Raw genomic sequence first — 19,416 nt, forward strand, 5'->3', positions numbered from 1 at the left:
AGTTATCAGGTGCAATATATGAACGTGAAATCTGAAAGTCTATTGACACTTACTGTATAACTACTTTACTTGTAGAAAAAGGGATCACATGGTGCAAAGCTGTAACAAGACAGAGAGAAACCAACTGAAGAGGCATCTTTTCCATGGCACAGACCATTCTGTGGTGGAAGCTATTTGCCAGCAAAACTTTGATTCACGGGTCTGTAGCAAACACATCGCCGCCTATGTCCAAGTTAGTTACTTCTCCACAAATGCCAATTGTTCCCATAAGTACTCCATCCCCAACAGCTACTTTCTAGCAAAAGTATTAGTGGGGCAGCCTGCACTTGGCAAAATGTCTCTACGCCGCCCACCACCGTTGTTTCCTAAGGGTCCTACCAGTCCTCTCTATGACTCTTGCGTATCGAAGACTAACAACCCGGACATCTTTGTTCTATTTGACAATGACCAGTCCTACCCTTACTTCCTTATCAAGTATCAGAAGATTGCTGAAGTGGTCAGTATGGACTAAATTCTTTTATTCCTGTGCATCTAATATAAGGTCCTTTTCTTTCATTTGACACTGCCTATTCCATACATGTAAATAATTATCAATGGAATAAAATTGTATATGCTAAAAAAAAAGTGTACAATCTGAACAGTTAATGGCAGGGTAAAACTGATGTCCCCTCTAAACTAAGTAGGCAGTTAACGACTCTTGTATAGAGGCCTCCTGATGAGCTGCCCAGTAAGGGACAGATAGAAGATCCTGTTGGGCAAGCACCATATTGGTTCATTGATGAGGGCTCCCTACAGCTCTGAATAGTTCTATTTAAGGATCTTATAGTTTGACCGGAAGCCAAATGATAAGATCAGCCTCACTTGGATGGCAAAATCAGGTTAAAAAATCGACCGTATGGTGACCTTTTAATTTACACCCAGCTTAAGATGTAAGCACCAGATTTCCCATCCTATAATTAATACCTTTAATATGCAGTGGTCTAAATACTGTAACCATGCCTGGTTCTTTCCTTGAGTCTGGCAACATAAGTATGTTCAATTCCCAACCTCCATTGCTGGTTTCCGGCAGTGAAGGTGCAGGAACCAGAAGAGTGAATTTGGGGGTCTCTAGATGGAAATTGAACTGCAGGTCTGATGGATGACATCATATCTGTAAAGGGCTGCATCGGTGATCAAAATGATGCAAGCCAAAAACATCTACAAGTCTGGACGTCAGGAACTTATATGCAGCTCTATGTAATTTCATACTAACTGCTGAGAATGATGCTCTTTCAAAGTGTGAAGTGAAGGCAACAATTTTTCAATTTCAAGAAGCCTAAAGCAGCTCTCAATGACCCACACCCGGCAGGCACTTCTATCTATAGACCCAAGTCCGACCTGTCCAAATCCGACAGCACAAAAGACAGAACCCGCCTGACCCGGGGTCTCGGACCTGCTCACAGATAACTAACCCGCCTCTTGTGCAGTACCTTCTGGTTGGAAACAAAGTGGTGGTGGAGAAATGAGACACATTTCTCTTGCGGACAGAAATAAAAAGTATAATTTATATGTACATCACGGGGCAAGGAGCAGACCATATGAAAGACAGAACCACTTGAGGCGTTGCAGGCCAGGCATCGGTATACGGGAAGCGATGTGTGTGAATATATACATGGTATACAACGTCAGCAGAAACAGAGGTCACCGGAAAGGGGGTGGAGTGGGAAGAGGGAGACTCAGGTGTCGCTCTGCTCAGCCCCCTCTGGGAGGGTTAGGAACAGATTCATTGCACTTGTATGTCACCAAGCAGGAGAAGGGCCTGATTTATAGCTCCCCTCTGTGAGACTGAAAGCTTCAGCGCTAAACAGATATTCCAACAGTCCTGTTTGTCCCTGTGTCTTTCTCCATCGTTCACTGATGCACCCTCAGTACAAGGCTTAACCAATGATTTAGCAAGTGGCAGGCTGGGTAAGTGCTTCAGTCATCAATACAGATCACCTCTCCACCTCTGCTTTCCTTTCTGTCCAGCAAATCCATCTCTCGTTCCTTTTTCACAAGAACAGGGGGCCCATTAGAAACTAAAGGGATAAAAACATGACAGAGGTTTAAGGTTGGTGAATTCTAAAAAGATTAATAATGTACTTTACTATACAGTGTATGTTCATGTTATTTATATGGATGATTTATTTCTCTCTCTGCCTGTCCTGCTTTATGGCAGCTGAGATTCTAGCTATCTGTATAACAGAACATTCTGTCCCAGTGGCTGCACAGATCTAATCTGATCCCCATTGTAAGCAACAGCCCTGTTCTGCTTTATGGCAGCTGAGATTCTAGCTATCTGTATAACAGAACATTCTGTCCCAGTGGCTGCACAGATCCTATCTGATCCCCATTGTAAGCAGCAGTCCTGTCCTGCTTTATGGCAGCTGAGATTCTAGCTATCTGTATAACAGAGCATTCTGTCCCAGTGACTGCATAGAACAATCACTGATTGGTTGCTAGGGGTTACTGCCCATGTGCAAATTAGCCCAGTGTTTATAAATGAGCCCTGAGTCACAGAGTGAATAAAGCTCACTGTCACAGTATGTAGGGAGGAGCTAAGGTCAGGGGTGGGGCTTATTGCACTTAAAAACACAATAAAAAGTAACAATCGTATAAGAACGCAGTGTTTCTTACCAGACAGGAAAGAGCCCATAGGCATCTGATTATAGTTTGTCCCCGAGAGTGCTGCCGACTGGGGGTTGCTTGGGAATGTGGCCCCAAACATAGGAGGAGTGGTGTAAGGGCCAGGAGGGAACACCTGTAAGGGGCAGAGAGATAAAGGACTCAGAATTGGATGTTTATTGTCTATTTACCCCTCCCCCTGTGAGACAGAACAAGTACAATAAGGCTTGTGTTCTATTTTCACTTTTTGGCCAATTCTAAAGGGGAATATAATTGTCAGCCAATGAGGAGTCATAACAGGAGCAAATCAGTAGATGTCCTCTCCTACTTGGTCCGACTGATTGTCCCTCCCAGCTCTCTCCCTCTACCCCCTTTCCTCTCACCGGAGGAGCTGTGCTCTCGCTCCCCTTGCTTGCGAGTCGGCTCAGGATACTGCGCTCTGACATCTGCAGTCTTGCCGCGATGGGCGGGATACGTGCGAGGGAGGCGGGGAGGCGAGTTACGTCCGCCTTCATATCACTCAGCAGCTCCTCCAATTGGTTGAGCACTGGAATGGGAGGAGAGCTTAGACACCAGGACTTCCACTAACCCTTTCCTCTTGTAGATATACATTTCCCACTATTCTCCCCGGACACCTTCTCACCCCCCTCACCCATCGGGGCCTTTTATAAACTGCCCTAATTAGCCCTTAGCAACCAATTGGCCTGGTACACCCCCCTACTTGATGTAGTGTGCTCCAACAAGGAGAAGTGATAACACCATTTTTCAACCAATCACATTGAGCCTAGCGAATGAGATAGTCTGCACCCAAATTTTGTGCCACCTATTAGTGCCAATTCATTGTTGGTCTCTGCCCAGCAAGGGAGACTGTCTCTCTCATGGTCCCTTTAAACCAGGGGTCCCCAACCTTTTTTTACCCGTGAGCCACATTCAAATGTAAAAAGAGATGGAGAGCAACACAAGCATAAAATAGTCCCATGGGGTGCCAAATAAGGGCTGTGATTGGCCATTTGGTTGCCCCTATGTGGACTGGAAGCCTACAAGAGGCTCTACTTGGTACTATACTTAGTTTTTATGCAATTAAAACTTGCTTCCAAGCCTGGAATTCAAAAATAAGCCCCTGCTTTGAGGACACAGAGAGCAACATTCAAGGGGTTGGAGAGCAACATGTTGCTCGCGAGCTACTGGTTGGGGATCACTGCTTTAAACCAAGGTTAAAGCAGCAGAATAGCCAGTTAAAATACCAGAAATAAAATCAAACCTAAAATAATATTTTGTGTAGTGTTCCCTTATTGCACCAAACTTGAGGTTCTTTTTCCCCCTTAACCTGCACTTACTTTCAAGGGGCAATTCCTTTCCTTTACTGGAGATAAAAGCCTTGTGTTTGCACTACAATGCACAGCACACTCTAAAATATTATCAGGAGTTAAAACTTGCTGCTTAAAGGGATACTGTCATGGGAAAACAAGTTTTTTTTCAAAACACATCAGTTAATAGTGCTGCTCCAGCAGAATTCTGCATTGAAATCTGTTTCTCAAAACAGCCAACATATTGACATGGGGCTAGACATATTGTCAGTTTCCCAGCTGCCCCCAGTCATGTGACTTGTGCCTGCACTTTAGGATGGAACTACATTCTGGCAGGCTGTTGTTTCTCCTACTCAATGTAACTGAATGTGTCTCAGTGGGACCTGGATTTTACTATTGAGTGCTGATCTTAGATCTACCAGGCAGCTGTTATCTTGTGTTAGGGAACTGCTATCTGGTTACCTTCCCATTGTTCTGTTGTTTAGCTGCTGGGGGGGGGTGATATCACTCCAACTTGCAGTACAGCAGTAAAGAGTGACTGAAGTTTATCAGAGCACAAGTCACATGACTGGGGGCAGCTGGGAAACTGACAATATGTCTAGCCCCAAGTCAGAATTCAAAATTAAATATAAAAATATCTGTTTGCTCTTTGGAAGAAAGAAAGAGACTGCTCTGATGTTCTTCTGCTTAGGAAAGATGTGAGAAAGGTTTCTAATCTTATTCCTAAGAAGAAGAACATCAGAGCAGCCTCTTTCTTTCTCCTGACAACTTCCTTGACTACTTGGTGGTCAGACTGGTGGGAAACTGACCAGCAGGTGGTGCTGTTGTAACAAAATTCATTCATATTAACAGCACATGTATCCCTTAATATCTTGGAATGAAAAGAAAATAAATAATGCAAATTACAAAAGTGCTTAGAATAGCCCCCTCATCAATTTTACATTCACTTATTTTAAAGGAGAATTCAACCCCCTAGGCGCCAAAATCCCTCCCCTGTGTAGGCCCCCCTACCTCCTCCCCCCCCAGGCAAATGCCCCTAACTTGTTACTTACCCCTCCTTCTAGGTCCTCTTCAGCTGAATTCACAACAGCCATTTTCTCCCGAGCGCTCTTCTTCCTGTAATCATCGGCATTTGGTGGCGCATGCGCAGTAGGAGGCATTTGCCGATTCGTATCTAATGCGCATGCGCTGAAGAAATCGGAAACTTCGTGACTTTTAGGCGCAGTAGCTCCGTACCTGCAAATGCCTCCTACTGCGCACGCGCCACCAAATGCCGATGATTACAGGAAGAAGAGCGCTCGGGAGAAGATGGCTGCTGTGAACTCCGCTGGAGAGGACCTAGAAGGAGGGGTAAGTAACAAGTTAGGGGCATTTGCCTGGGGGGGGAGGTAGGCAGGGGGGAGGAGGGAGGGGGGCTACGCAGGGGAGGGATTTTTGTGCCTAAGAGGTTAAATTCTCTTTTAAAGGTTTACTTTTTATTTAAGCTTATCTGCCCCTTGCCATTCTGCCCTGCCACTCTATGATCTCCCTTGCCTTGGGTACCTTTATGGAGCACGGCATTGGCTGGCTTGTTCCCTGCAATGGACTCCTTGGAGAGGTGCTGGTGACTCTCTGCGAGACATTCCAACTCGGAGAAGCGAGCGTTAAGGGCCATGGCCGGGTGGGTAGGGTCCTGGGTCATGTTGAGATAGGCTGCTCTCCGGAGCTGCTCCTCAATCACTAGAGCCTGTTCCAGGAGCTGAGGAACCAGCGAGAAACCCACGTCAGACCAGACAGAGTTGAATGCACAGGTCAGTGGGTGGAGTTAATAACTCATAGGTGAAATTATATAGTTGAATGGGTGGGGCAAGTGCAAATAAGTGGCAAACAGGTGAGACCAACACAAAAGTTAAGTGGTTGGGGGGAAAAGGGGTCAGACCTTGAATCGTCGTGCCAGGAACTTGTTCTTCATCTCCAGGAAATTTCCCTTATTGGCCTCAGATTTAAAGGGTTCATTAATGACGGCAAATGGCGCATCGTTCTGAATGTCTTGCCAGCGAGCGTAGCCATGTCTGAGAAAGGGTTAAGCAAACAGAACTACGGGCACTGCCCTAACAGAGACACAATTTACATGGCCAGCCATGTATCTATTAAGGACAGGGCACGAAATCCGTAGCCTATACAATCTGATGTATAAGACAAAGGGTAAGTGTCACTCAGGCAGTCATTTAAAGGGGAACTATTGCAAAAATGAAAATTAAATATAAGCTTCAGCATACTGAAATAAGAAACTTTCTAAATACAATCAATTAAAAATTCTGTACTGTTTCTGAAATAATCAAGTTTATCTTCACTATCCCTCTCTCAGCATCTGTTTCTCTTCATTCTCTCTTCATGCAGCAGTTGGGTGTCAGATATTCATTGACAGTTAGATCCAATATATCTTATAGGGGGGCTCTTTTTGCCTAGAAGATGTTTCAGTATTTTATTTTTGTGATAGTTCCCCTTTAATACTGTGGTGAGTGCAGGTAAGGATACATCACAATGCCGGCTAATAACCAGTAATCGTGCCGGCGGTGCCAGATGTCGTTCAATCGGCCGGAGCAGACGGCGGCTCTTTCCTCGTTCTGCCACAAGGTGTGGAGCTCTGAACACAACATAATGGAAAATGAACATGTGAGGGGTTAAATCCCATAGGGACAAATAGATCAAAGGTTGATTCTTTTTCCTGCGCAGATTTGAGTGAAGTTTTTTTTTTAGAGAATCCTCACTCCTCCCAGACCTGTATGTACCATGCGTGTAACTACTCCTGATCTGCTCCCCGGACTTTCCTCACCTGTGAACCCCCCATCTGCAATGTTGAACATAAATCTGGCTCTTTCTGGTCTGTTCTCTTCTCTCCTTCCATTACTGCTCCTCACTTCTTCCTTCTGGATATTCATCTTGCCGTCTTTCACTGCCTCTCGCTCCTGCTTCACCTCCTCTGCGGGGCACACAAATAAACATTACATACATTCCACCTGTTATACAGTGACACAATATAGGAGCCTCCCCCTGCAGGGTGATACAGTGACACAGACAGAAGGAGAGTCCCTCCCCCTGCAGGGTGATACAGTGACACAGACAGAAGGAGAGTCCCTCCCCCTGCAGGGTGATACAGTGACACAGACAGGAGTCCCGCCCCCTGCAGGGTGATACAGTGACACAGACAGGAGTCCCGCCCCCTGCAGGGTGATACAGGGACACAGACAGAAGGAGAGCCCCTCCCCCTGCAGGGTGATACAGTGACACAGACAGAAGGAGAGTCCCGCCCCCTGCAGGGTGATACAGTGACAGACAGAAGGAGCTGAGTCCCTCCCCCTGCAGGGTGATACAGTGACACAGACAGAAGGAGAGTCCCTCCCCCTGCAGGGTGATACAGTGACACAGACAGAAGGAGAGTCCCTCCCCCTGCATGGTGATACAGTGACACAGACAGAAGGAGAGTCCCTCCCCCTGCAGGGTGATACAGTGACACAGACAGAAGGAGAGTCCCTCCCCCTGCAGGGTGATACAGTGACACAGACAGAAGGAGAGTCCCGCCCCCTGCAGGGTGATACAGGGACACAGACAGAAGATAAAGTGGATAGTATTATGGCAGTGACCTCTCGGTGCTGCTTCTGATGTAACTTCTGTTGGTTTCTCAGGCTCAGGAGCAGCAGCTGCAGTTTTGTCGCCTGTCAAAAGAGAGAGTGAAATAAGCCCAAAATAAGTAAAATAATAAGGTCACATTCTTTATGCCCAGAGATGGGACAGTTAATAAGGTGCCACTGATATTATTATACAACAGCATGAGATATACCAGCAGAGCCCACAGGAGTGTCCCTTTAATTGTCAATAATACAATATATATATATATATATATATATATATATATATATACACTTACCAACTGTCTCTGCAGTTAATTCTGCCTTCGCTTCCTCCTTCCCAGGAGTAACATCAGGAGTTTCTGTCAGCTTCTCTCCGCTTTTCTCCGACTCCGAATTACACACAGGGGTCCCGGAATCCTTGGGGCTGGGAGTCTGAAATACGGAGCCGGGATATGAGATGTGACACACACACTAATACACACATGCCTGTGTCACTTAAAGGAACAGTTCAAAATAAATAATATAATATATTTAATTAGGCAAAAATGTAATGTATAAAGGCTGAAGTGAGTGGATGTGTAACATAATAGCCAGAACACTACTTCCTGCTTTTCAGCTCTCTAACTCTGAGTTAGTCAGTGACTATAAGGGAGGCCACATGGGACATAACTGTTCACTGAGTTTGTAAGTTTCAGGCGTTACAATCCACTAGTAACTAACATACCCTCACAGTAGCTGTTTGCTCAGGCTCAATCTCTTTCTTCTCCGTTCCCTTCACATCACTTTCCTTCTCCTCCTTGCATTCCGCTTCTCCTTTTTCCACTGGGGTTCCCCCATTCTCACCCCGCTCGCTGGGGGCAGGTGTAGCTGGAGGAGGGAAGCAGACACATACCATCTGTTACTGCATTTGAACCCAGGCAATTTTCCTTAAAGGGGCTGTTCACCTTTAAATGAACTGTTAGTATGATGTACAGAGGGATATTCTGAGACAATCTGCAATTGGTTTTCATTTTTTATTATTTGTGCATTTTGAGTTATTTAGCTTTTTATTCAGCAGCTCTCCAGTTTGCAATGTCAGCCATCTGGTTGCTAGGATCCAAATTCCCCTAGCAACCATGCACTGATTTGAATACGAGACTGGAATATGAATAGGAGAGGCCTGAATAGTAAGATGAGTAATATAAAGTAACAATAATAATACATTTGTAGCCTTACAAAGAAATTATTTTTTTAGATGGGGTCAGTGACCCCCGTTTGAAAGCTGGAGAGAGCCAGAAGAAGAAGGCAAGTCATTTTAAAAACGATAAAAAATAAATAATGAAGACTAATTGAAAAGTTACTTAGAATTGGCCATTCAATAACATACTAAATGTTAACTCACAGGTGAAGCACCCCTTTAACGGTCATTGAGCAAGCTATAGGGGTTAAAGGAGAACTAAACCCTAAAAATGAATATTTATAATTCATATGACCTTATTGCAGGAGGCTAAAGTTTGAGCTTGTCAATAGCAGCAATGATCCAGGACTTCAAACTTGTCACAGGGGGTCACCATCTTGGAAAGTGTCTGTGACACTCACATGCTCAGTGGGCTCTGATTGGCTGTTGAGAAGCTAAGCTTAGGGCTCGTCACTAATTATCCAGCAGAAAATGAGCTTCCCTGGCTGTAATATAAGCTGATGCTACAGGTTTGCTGATTATTCAATTCTGATGCTAATTGCACTGGTTTCTGTGCTGCCATGTAGTAATTATGTGTATTAATTACTAATCAGCCTTATATTGTGACATTTCTATTCTATGTGTACTATATATTGTGAGTGGCTCCCTAAGCTCAGTAAGTGACAGCAGCACAGAGCATGTGAATCAGTGAATCAGCAGAAAAGAAGATGGGGAGCTACTGGGGCATCTTTGGAGACACAGATCTTTACTGCTAAAGGGCCGTGGTTCCTTGGGCTGGTACAGAAGCACAAAACATCATGTACAACATTTCTACCTACTTCTTTAGTTAAGCTTTAGTTCTCCTTTAACTGTATTTGTGGAAGACTGTGGTGGGTTCAGGAGTTACAAATCTTCATACCTGGTTTGGAGGTGCATGGGGTGTTGGTGAGGCTTTGCTCTGGAGTGGTGGTGGAGGTTTTTACAGTGGGAGAGGAGGCTCGAGACGAGAGCTTGGAGTCTAGGCTAGGGTCTGGCATCAGCTCCGGCATGCTCCATCGACCGTTTATATGCTCAAACTCCTGTATCTGTAAAATAAATGTTAATAATTAAAGGGGTTGTTCATCTTTAAATTAACTGTTAGTATGATGTAGAGAGGGATATTCTGAGACAATTTGCAATTGGTTTTAATTTTTTATTATTTGTGCTTTTTGAGTTATTTAGCTTTTTATTCAGCAGAGTTTCAGCAGTCAGGTTGCTAGGGTCCAATTTACCCTAGCAACCATGCACTGATTTTAATAAGAGACAGGAATATGAAAAGGTGAGGCCTGAACAGAAAGATGAGTAATTAAAACTTGCAAGAGCGATAAAGTTGTAGCCTTACAGAGCATTTGTTTTTACATGGGGTCGGTGACCCCCATTTGAAAGCTGGAAAGAAGGCAAATAATTAGAAAACAATAGAAAATTAATCATGAAGACCAATTGAAAAGTTGCTTATAATTGGCCATTCTACAACATACTAAAAGTTAACTTAAAGGCAAACTGCCCCCTTTTAAAGTGATTTTGAAAATTATATTTGTGTCAGGAGGGACCACGAGTAATAAACCGCAAGATACTGCTGGGCCTATGGGAAGTCACGCTTTTTTTTGTCTGATATTAATATCTGGATTTTACCTTTTTCTTCACCAAAGACATAACGCCGATGCGGGTCAGAACCTGCTGTCGCGAGAGGCCTTCGCGGGGAACACCGTCAGCAAACGTCTCTGAACCGTCGGCTCCAGGCTCACAGAGATGTCTCATAAACAGAGACACGTACGCTCTAAAGGAGCAATGGAAAGGATTGTAGTTCAGCTCTAAGATGTCAGCTCTTGGGAGCAGGGTGCTTGGGTGTTTGTTATCAATGCTTTGTTATGTAATTAATGACCCATCAGATATGCCTGTTCATCTTCGTCCGTTGTTAATGTCGGCATGTGACTGGCAGCCATCTTGTACTGTGCCGGCTTATGGGATAGGACACAACTTTAGCCTTAACCCATTCAGTTACCCGGGCACAGAGTATACTGTTTGTCTGTGTGAGGGAGGGGGTCGGACACTCACCTACCCACCCCAGGAAACAGACAGACGATTCTGGCCAACGGATGTCAGATGAGTAAGAGCATCATCACGTGGGAAGCCATTCATGAATTATAAAATAACTGTTATAATATTCCGTCATCATTTTTATGGCTTTTATTTCTAAATTACGCTGCAGATTTTTCACTCTACCATTTAAAATTTTATTCTTAAAGGGATACTGTCAGGGGAAAACATGTTTTTTTCAAAACACATCAGTTAATAGTGCTGCTCCAGCAGAATTCTGCACTGAAATCCATTTCTCAAAAGAGCAAACAGATTATTTTATATTCAATTTTGAAATCTGACATGGGGCTAGACATATTTTCAGTTTCCCAGCTGCCCCTGGTCATGTGACTTGTGCCTGCACTTTAGGATGGAACTACTTTCTGGCAGGCTGCTATTTCTCCTACTTAATGTAACTGAATCAGTCTCAGTGGGACCTAGATTTTACTATTAAGTGCTGTTCTTAGATCTACCAGGCAGCTGTTATCTTGTGTTAGGGAGCTGCTATCTGGTTACCTTCCCCTTGTTCTGTTGTTAGGCTGCTGGGGGGGGGAAGGGAGGGGGTGATTTCACTCCAACTTGCAGTACAGCAGTAAAGAGTATCTGAAGTTTATCAGAGCACAAGTCACATGACTGGGGGCAGCTGGGAAACTGACAATATGTCTAGCCCCATGTCAGATTTCAAAATTGAATATAAAAAAATCTGTTTGCTCTTTTGAGAAATGGATTTCAGTGCAGAATTCTGCTGGAGCAGCACTATTAACTGATGCGTTTTGAAAAAAACATGTTTTTCCATGACAGTATCCCTTTAAACCAACATATTTATTTATGTTTATTTGGTGTGGAGGCAGCTATCTCTGAGCATTGCGAAGGAGCCAGCACTTCAGGATGGAACTGCTTTGAGACAGTTATTGTTTTTCCCCTCCTCATTGTATTTTACCATAACATAAGTCGTGCTCCCTAGCAGGGTTTTTTATGCTTGGGTGCTAGTCTCATGTCCACCACTAGGTGTTGCTATTTGGTTAGCTGCCCATTCTGTTCTGTTGCTAGGCTGCTCTTGCGCTCCTGGGGAAGGAAAGGGAGGGGTGATATCACTCCAACTTGCAGTACAACAGTAAAGAGTGACTGAAGTGTCTCATTGCACAAGTCACATGACTGAGGGCACCTGGGAAACGGACAATATGTCTAGCCCATGCCAAATATCAAAATAAAACATAAAAAAAATAGTTTGTTTTTTGGAAAAATGGATTTCAGTGCAGAATTCTGCTGGAGCAGCACTATTAACTGATGCATTCCAGTTACAGAATCCCTTTTGAGGTGGATGTTTGCACTGCAAGCAGCTACAGTTAGCACTTACTTGAACTCCTTCTCCGACTTGCCTCTCAGATCCCTCACTAGCCAGTGAGTAGAAAAGGCATCCTGTGGTGGCATCCCCCAGCGCATCACTGCATTTAAGAAAGCCTTCCTCTGCCGTGTGTTGAACCCCAGGACCTAGGAGAGAACACTCAAATTACAGATGCAAGATGAACAGCCCATGTGGCTGTCTCTTCTGTAATAACAAAAATAAAATAACAAAATAACAAAGCGGTATATTAGATTTGGTTATCAGTCAGACAACCACTTACCTCTATGTTCCCACCAACCCGAGCCAGCAGAGGTGGCAGAGGCTTGTCCTTCTCATTTCGTAGTTGGCGGCGAGACTGCCTGCGTCCTACCGAAGCAAACAGAACTGATAAGAACCTGCAGGTATCCCAACAAGACAAGGGTTAAGTTCTAATATTAACTCTTACCTTCCGCCCTCTCGTCAAAATCTTCATCCTCCTCCTCCGAGCCCACGGAGTATTCAGACTGGTTGTCTGCAGGAGTTGGGAAGAGTCATTTGTATACACCTGCTGCGTCTCTGCGCCGCTCTTCTATTGTGCTCTCCCTTTTTGACACCAACCATTTTGCTATTGTTCCCCATCTTTTCCTAAACCCGTTACATATTCCCTTGTTTCCCTCACTAAATAGCAGGGCTGTATCAGCCAAGAATACCTAGGGCAGCAAATAATGCAAAGTCTAAATCCTACTTAAAGGGATACTGTCATGGGAAAATATGTTTTTTTTCAAAACACATCAGTTAACAGTGCTGCTCCGGCAGAATTCTGCACTGAAATCCATTTCTCAAAAGAGCAAACTGATTTTTTTATATTTCATTTTGAAATCTGACATGGGGCTAGACATATTGTCAGTTTCCCAGCTGCTCCCAGTCATGTGACTTGTGCTCTGATAAACTTCAGTCACTCTTTACTGCTGTACTGCAAGTTGGAGTGATATCACCCCCCTCCCCCCCCCCAGCAGCCTAACAACAGAACAATGGGAAGGTAAACAGATAGCAGCTCCCTAACACAAGATAACAGCTGCCTGGTAGATCTAAGAACAACACTCAATAGTAAAATCCAGGTCCCACTGAGACACATTCAGTTACATTGAGTAGGAGAAACAACAGGCTGCCATAAAGCAGTTCCATCCTAAAGTGCTGGCTCTTTCTGAAATCACATGACCAGGCAAAATGAGCTGAGATGCACCTACACACCAATATTACAACTAAATACACTTGCTGGTTCAGGAATGACATTTTATATTGTAGAGTGAATTATTTGCAGTGTAATTTAGAAATAAAAACTACACCATAAAAATCATGACAGAATCCCTTTAACCTGGAGTGTATAGGACACTAAATATAAATTCTCCCCAAATGCCACTAAAATTGGCCTTCAGGCTTGGCCCCCCTAAAGTTTCCAGCCCCACAGTTTGACTCCTAATTGTGTGGAGTGAATGTTTATGGGATGGAGGAAAGTCCTTACCCTGGTCTTCCTGTGCGGCATCATTGTAGTTGACCTGCTTGCGCACTCTCTTCCCCTTGCCGAGGTTCCGTGCCAGGTCTTCCTGCTGCTGCTCATAGTGGTGCCTCAGCAGCTTCTCCCAATAGTCGGGATCCACATTCTCCTCCTGCTTAATCACCTCCCTTTCCAGTTCTTCCAGCTGAACACGGAAGGAGCATGTCACATGGACAGACACAAATGTAACACGCCACAAACACACATGTGTGACAGAGAAACACTCCCTCTCTCTGAGCCCCCCTTACCTTCTCCTCTTCCTTTACGACATACTGAGCCACTTTAAAGGAGCTGAGATACTCGTTCATGTTCTGAACCTCCGTGTCCTCTGTTACATCCTGATTGCGGTCCAGCAGCCGTTCGACTGCCCCGTTATCATAATGGATCACACTGCTGTCCTCTTCCTTATTATCACCTGGTAAAGACAATCGGCCAATCAGGTCGGTGCAAATTCCATGAGATAGGAGAAATAAGGAGCTTGCAACTGGTCACTTTCACAGGTACCCAATGCTGTTTGATCAACTCACCTTCATTCTCAACTTTAAACAGCTCCTCCGTTCCAAATTTGAGGATATCATCCAGTTCCTGCTTGGACATGGAACCTGCCTTGGAACCCAGGCCCGGCCGCACCACCAAGTGGGTCAACATCATCTTTCTTTTGGCCACCTGTGTTATCCGCTCTTCCACCGACGCCCGCGTCACAAAGCGGTAAATCATCACCTTGTTGGCCTGTCCAATCCTATGAGCACGGCTGAATGCCTGGGGGAAAAATATTAAAGCCAAAATATTGCTGATTATTTTTGTTTGTGTCTGGGAACTGCCTCTCTCCTTTATGTTACATAGTTACGTTGGGTTGAAGAAAGACCAAAGTCCATCAAGTTCAACCCCTCCAAATGAACCCATCATCTATACACACACCCCCTCCATACACTCATATTAACTGCACATACCAATATTTATACTAATGTAATGTACAGCACAACAACTCGGCCTAGATAGATAGCTCAGCCTTTTCTGTAAATACAGGAGATTGCTCAGGCTTCCCTGTAACATATATCGATATTCAGGTCCTACCTTGCTGTTATGGGTTTACCTTGAAGAGGAGTTGGTTGTGGCCAGTAGATCCCAGTAGCTGGCTTGCTGGGTGATTACCTCCAGACAGATCATCTTTAAAGGGGGCTTAATGCAGCCCCATCTACTCTTGGCAGCCATGGGTAAGAGAAAGCACTAACTAAACATATTTCCTTATAAAGCCACTTAGAATCTGAACAGTCGCAGCCCATTTTCTGGGAGCTGTTAATTTGCATAACAATTAAAGGTAACACGTGACTGCCTGTTTTTGTTACCCCCTTATTTATAAGCAGAGTAGCTGCATGGTTTCCATTCAGAGGCACTTTAACAAATGTATGTGAACTTGGGGTGACGCCCGGAGCTATTGTTTCTACCTGTGTCTGTGCACAATAACTGAGCTACAATACCAGACAAACCCAAATGCATAACTACACACCCAGATTTGGTGGATGCAGGAAACATAGGGCCACAGTTTGAGTCTCAACTAGTTAAAGGGGTAATGCACCTTTAAATTAACTTTTAGTATGATGTAGACATTCATATTTATATATTTTTTTATGTAGAAAGCGACGAATAATTAAAAAAAAAAAACAATATAAATGAAGACCAACTGAAAAGTTGATAAGACTAGGACAGTCTATAACATTCTAAAAATTAGATGAACAACTCGTTTAACATTAAAGGGATTCTGTCAAGGTTTTTATGGTGTCGTTTTTATTTCTAAATGACACTATTTACACTGCAAATAATTATAATATAAAATGTAATTCCTTACCCAACAAGTGTATTTGTTTAGTTGTAATATTGGTGTGTAGGTGCATCTCAGGTCATTTTGCCTGGTCATGTGATTTCAGAAAGAGCCAGCACTTTAGGATGGAACTACTTTCTGGCAGGCTGTTGTTTCTCCTACTCAATGTAACTGAATGTGTCTCAGTGGGACCTGGATTTTACTATTGAGTGCTGTTCTTAGATCTACCAGGCAGCTGTTATCTTGTGTTAGGGAGCTGCTATCTGGTTACCTTCCCATTGTTCTGTTGTTAGGCTGCTGGGGGGGGGAAGGGAGGGGGTTATATCACTCCAACTTGCAGCACAGCAGTAAAAAGTGACTGAAGTTTATCAGTCACATGACCGAGGGCACCTGGGAAACTGACAATATGTCTACCCCCATGTCAGATTTCAAAATTAAATATCAAAAAATCAGTTTGCTCTTTTGAAAAACAGATTTCAGTGCAGAATTCTGCTGGAGCACTTTTAACTGTGTTTTGAAAAAAACATGGTTTCCCCTTTTACTCAATAGTAAAATCCAGGTCCCACTGAGGCACATTCGGTTACATTGAGTAGGAGAAACAACAGCCTGCCAGAAAGCAGTTCCATCCTAAAGTGCTGACTCTTTCTGAAAGCACATGACCAGGCAAAATGACCTGAGATGCACCTACACACCAATATTACAACTAAATACACTTGCTGTTCAGGAATTAAATTTTATATTGTAGAGTGAATTATTTGCAGTGCAAACTGTGTCATTTAGAAATAAAAACTACTTGAAAAAAATGAACTTTCCTTTTACTATACATTCAGTTACCTGGATGTCATTATGGGGGTTCCAATCAGAATCATATATGATAACCGTGTCGGCCGTAGCGAGGTTAATACCGAGTCCTCCAGCGCGGGTGGAGAGGAGGAAACAAAACTGCGGAGCGCCTGGAGCTACAACACAAAAAAAATTAGATGGGAGGAGAAGAATAAAAGAGTAAAGGAGGCTATATACATGGGTCAATCTGGTTATACCCAGACAGACTGGCCTATGGGCAGCAGCAGAAAGTGAAAAGGAGCCTCAACTTCTCCTCCCTTGCCCTCTGCCAATTTAAGATTAGAGAAACTGCTCGTATAACTTGATTGTGGGGGGGGGGCTAATCTCCAGAAAAGGGTAAACTGCTTTGAACTTTCATCATTACCATTAAATCGGTCGATAGCCTCCTGCCTCAAGGCACCCGTAATGCCGCCGTCTATCCGCTCATATTTATAGCCCTCAAAATCCAGGAAGTCCTCCAGGAGATCCAGCATCTTCGTCATCTGAGCAAAAGAGACCGAGATCGTGAATGATAGGGAAATAAATGAAAGGCAAGCGTGGGAAGGAGGACTGTTGCTAGACAGCAGAGAGAGGAAACGGATATTAAGACATGTAAAGGTGGGAAAGAATGAGATTCTGAGCAGAAAAAGAGAGGAAATTGGGAGGCAAAGACAAGTAAACCTTGAAAATAAGTGAATGTAAAACTGACAAGGGGGGTATTCTAAGCACTTTTGCAATGTACATTCATTATTTGTTTAGTTTTTATTCCAAGATATTAAGGGATACATGTACTGTTAATATGAATGAATTGTGTTACAACAGCGCCACCTGCTGGTCAGTTTCCCACCAGTCTGACCACCAAGTAGTCAAGGAAGTTGTCAGGAGAAAGAAAGAGGCTGATGTTCTTCTGCTTAGGAAAGATGTGTGAGAAAGGTTTCTAAGATCAGCATAAAATATACTCCGGCGAATTCAGTGTGTTTATTTCATCACAACACGTTTCAGATAAACATATCCTTCATCAGGTGCTAGCAAATTTACCCCTATGGGGAAACTCCTTCCTCCCACACCTGCAACACATAGCAGAGTACAAAATCTGGCCCAGTGGGGTCTACACACACTTGGGGACCTGCTCAAAGACGGAAGGATACGCCCCAGGAATGAAATCAACATGACCAAACCCAGCAAGTTCTTCCCTGGTTCTCCTATTTCCAGCTGAGAGAGGCCAATAATACCCAATTCCAGGGGAACACCACGAATCTTACAATCACTAAGATAGAAACAGCACTTAGAGCCACCTCCACTAGGAAGCTCATCACCGCACTATACTCGCTCCTCCTAGCCACTGTTGAACCACCATTTATTGCAGCAGGTATGGGCTGGAGCAGAGACATCCCAGAAAAGAGGCAACTGATAGGGCCTATGACTACCTAGTCTCAACTAGAGACAGACTAATTCAATTCAAAAATCCTACACAGACTCTAACCCCAAATAGACTGTTTCGTATGAACAAACATAACTCACCCCAGTGCCCTAAGTGCAGAGCCCCGGAGTCACAACACCTCCACCTTATGTGGTCATGTCCCAGAATACAAGTGTTCTGATCCCAAGTACTCAATTACATTCAGGAAAAAACAGCACTGCCTAAACTATTAAACCCTAAAGTGTGCCTACTTGGTGTAGTGGTCAAGGTGACCCCATGAGGATACTATTCCATACCCTACTATTTTACGCCAGGTAATGCATCCTCCTGAACTGGATTTCCCCCCAACCTCCCACACTAAAGGGCTGGCTGAACTTATTAAAATCAACACTCCCCTTGATACAACTTACCTATACCACAAGAGGCTGTCCTCAGAAATATTATTGAGTGTGGCGAGAATGGTTGGATGCCACAGAGGAACTCTAAGCTCACAGAGATAAAACTAGAGAGGCCCAATCATATACATCTATTGCTCTCGCTGCTTCTGGGTAATAGATATAACACCATAAATAACCCCATTACATGAGGGAGAAACACCTAGAATTAAGGGAATTACTGCATACCTATAGAAATTACTAAAATACGGGAACCCAAAATGTGTATATTGTACTGTGACTTTTTTGCACTACGCAAGGGACCATAAATGTTTTGTTTGTTATTAAATGCAAAATAAAAACCTTTTAAGAAGAGGACAGTGGTGCAACAGAGGAGACAGAAGTACCTGAGAGAATATCAGAACGCGGTGCCCCTGCTCGTTCAGCTTCCGGAGCATCTTCTGTAAAAGGAGCAGTTTCCCCGAAGCTTTAACAAGCGACCCTCCTTCATAGGCACCGCTGGGCAGTATTGGGGACTCCTAAGACAAAGGAGAAAAGAATGTCAGCAGTTTGTTCAGTATAATCCAGTGTGTGGCGTTTGCAGGCGAATCGTCTCCCTGGAACTCACCAATGAAGCCGCTGGGAAGAGATACGGGTGGTTACAACATTTCTTCAGGTCCATCATGATGTTTAGAAGAGACACTTGGTTCCCTCCTCCCCTTGAGTTCAAAGCATCAAAGTTACGGGTGAGGATGAATTTATAGTATTTCCTAGGATCAGGGGAAAAAAATAACAGTAAGTAGAAGTGATGGCCTTTGTATTTATACATAAAAATGCATTGCAAGAAGTTTTGGAGAGACCTAATGGGTACCACAGCTTAGAGTCCTGCGCGGAACCAATTTGTTAAACCCGACCCCCAACCTGCACCCGGACCCGGAACTACCCGCTATCCAACCCAACCCGCAAGTACCTTATCCGCAACCCGCTGACCATCACGAAACAGGAAGTGCTGTCATTGTAAACCGTAAAAAGGAAACCAGCAGAACTCTGTGTTAAATTGCAAAAGTGCAACAAAAATGTATTAAGCCCACATCATATAAATGGGCATTGTAAACCGGAAGTGACGTCATTAGAAGTAGGCGTGATCAGAAAAAAAAGGAGTAAAACAGAAAGTGCTGTCATTGTAAACCGGACGTGACATCATTAGAAGTAGGCGTGATCACAAAAAAAGGGAGTAAAACTCGCTATTGAGAAGACCCGTGACCCGACC

At 44.0% G+C, this 19,416-nt stretch overlaps 1 protein-coding gene across 8 annotated transcripts in view; it reads right to left on the bottom strand.

Moving 5' to 3' along the window:
* Positions 1 to 1,522: 1,522 nt before the first annotated feature.
* The window catches only part of LOC108703535 (chromodomain-helicase-DNA-binding protein 3-like), a 46,845-nt gene continuing 28,951 nt past the window's right edge, over positions 1,523 to 19,416 (bottom strand). Inside the window, exons 19-40 of one of the 8 annotated variants that reach the window (XM_041588948.1) lie at positions 18,775 to 18,916; positions 18,554 to 18,685; positions 16,738 to 16,855; positions 16,365 to 16,489; positions 14,239 to 14,470; positions 13,960 to 14,126; positions 13,679 to 13,856; positions 12,623 to 12,688; positions 12,458 to 12,543; positions 12,190 to 12,323; positions 10,389 to 10,533; positions 9,637 to 9,802; positions 8,286 to 8,428; positions 7,858 to 7,993; positions 7,574 to 7,645; positions 6,766 to 6,912; positions 6,468 to 6,576; positions 5,869 to 6,001; positions 5,493 to 5,688; positions 3,027 to 3,190; positions 2,656 to 2,779; positions 1,523 to 2,057 (exon numbers count right to left, since the gene is read on the bottom strand). In XM_041588948.1, coding sequence (XP_041444882.1) covers positions 1,957 to 2,057; positions 2,656 to 2,779; positions 3,027 to 3,190; positions 5,493 to 5,688; positions 5,869 to 6,001; positions 6,468 to 6,576; positions 6,766 to 6,912; positions 7,574 to 7,645; positions 7,858 to 7,993; positions 8,286 to 8,428; positions 9,637 to 9,802; positions 10,389 to 10,533; positions 12,190 to 12,323; positions 12,458 to 12,543; positions 12,623 to 12,688; positions 13,679 to 13,856; positions 13,960 to 14,126; positions 14,239 to 14,470; positions 16,365 to 16,489; positions 16,738 to 16,855; positions 18,554 to 18,685; positions 18,775 to 18,916 — 3,016 coding nt within the window. In that variant the 3' untranslated portion in view covers positions 1,523 to 1,956. Of the gene's footprint in view, positions 2,058 to 2,655; positions 2,780 to 3,026; positions 3,191 to 5,492; positions 5,689 to 5,868; positions 6,002 to 6,467; positions 6,577 to 6,765; positions 6,913 to 7,573; positions 7,646 to 7,857; positions 7,994 to 8,285; positions 8,429 to 9,636; positions 9,803 to 10,388; positions 10,534 to 12,189; positions 12,324 to 12,457; positions 12,544 to 12,622; positions 12,689 to 13,678; positions 13,857 to 13,959; positions 14,127 to 14,238; positions 14,471 to 16,364; positions 16,490 to 16,737; positions 16,856 to 18,553; positions 18,686 to 18,774; positions 18,917 to 19,416 lie in introns of those variants that run through there. The other 7 variants (XM_041588951.1, XM_041588949.1, XM_041588950.1 and 4 more) reach the window with 7 other exon arrangements.

Source organism: Xenopus laevis, chromosome 3S, assembly GCF_017654675.1.
Source record: "Xenopus laevis strain J_2021 chromosome 3S, Xenopus_laevis_v10.1, whole genome shotgun sequence".
NCBI lineage: Eukaryota > Metazoa > Chordata > Amphibia > Anura > Pipidae > Xenopus > Xenopus laevis.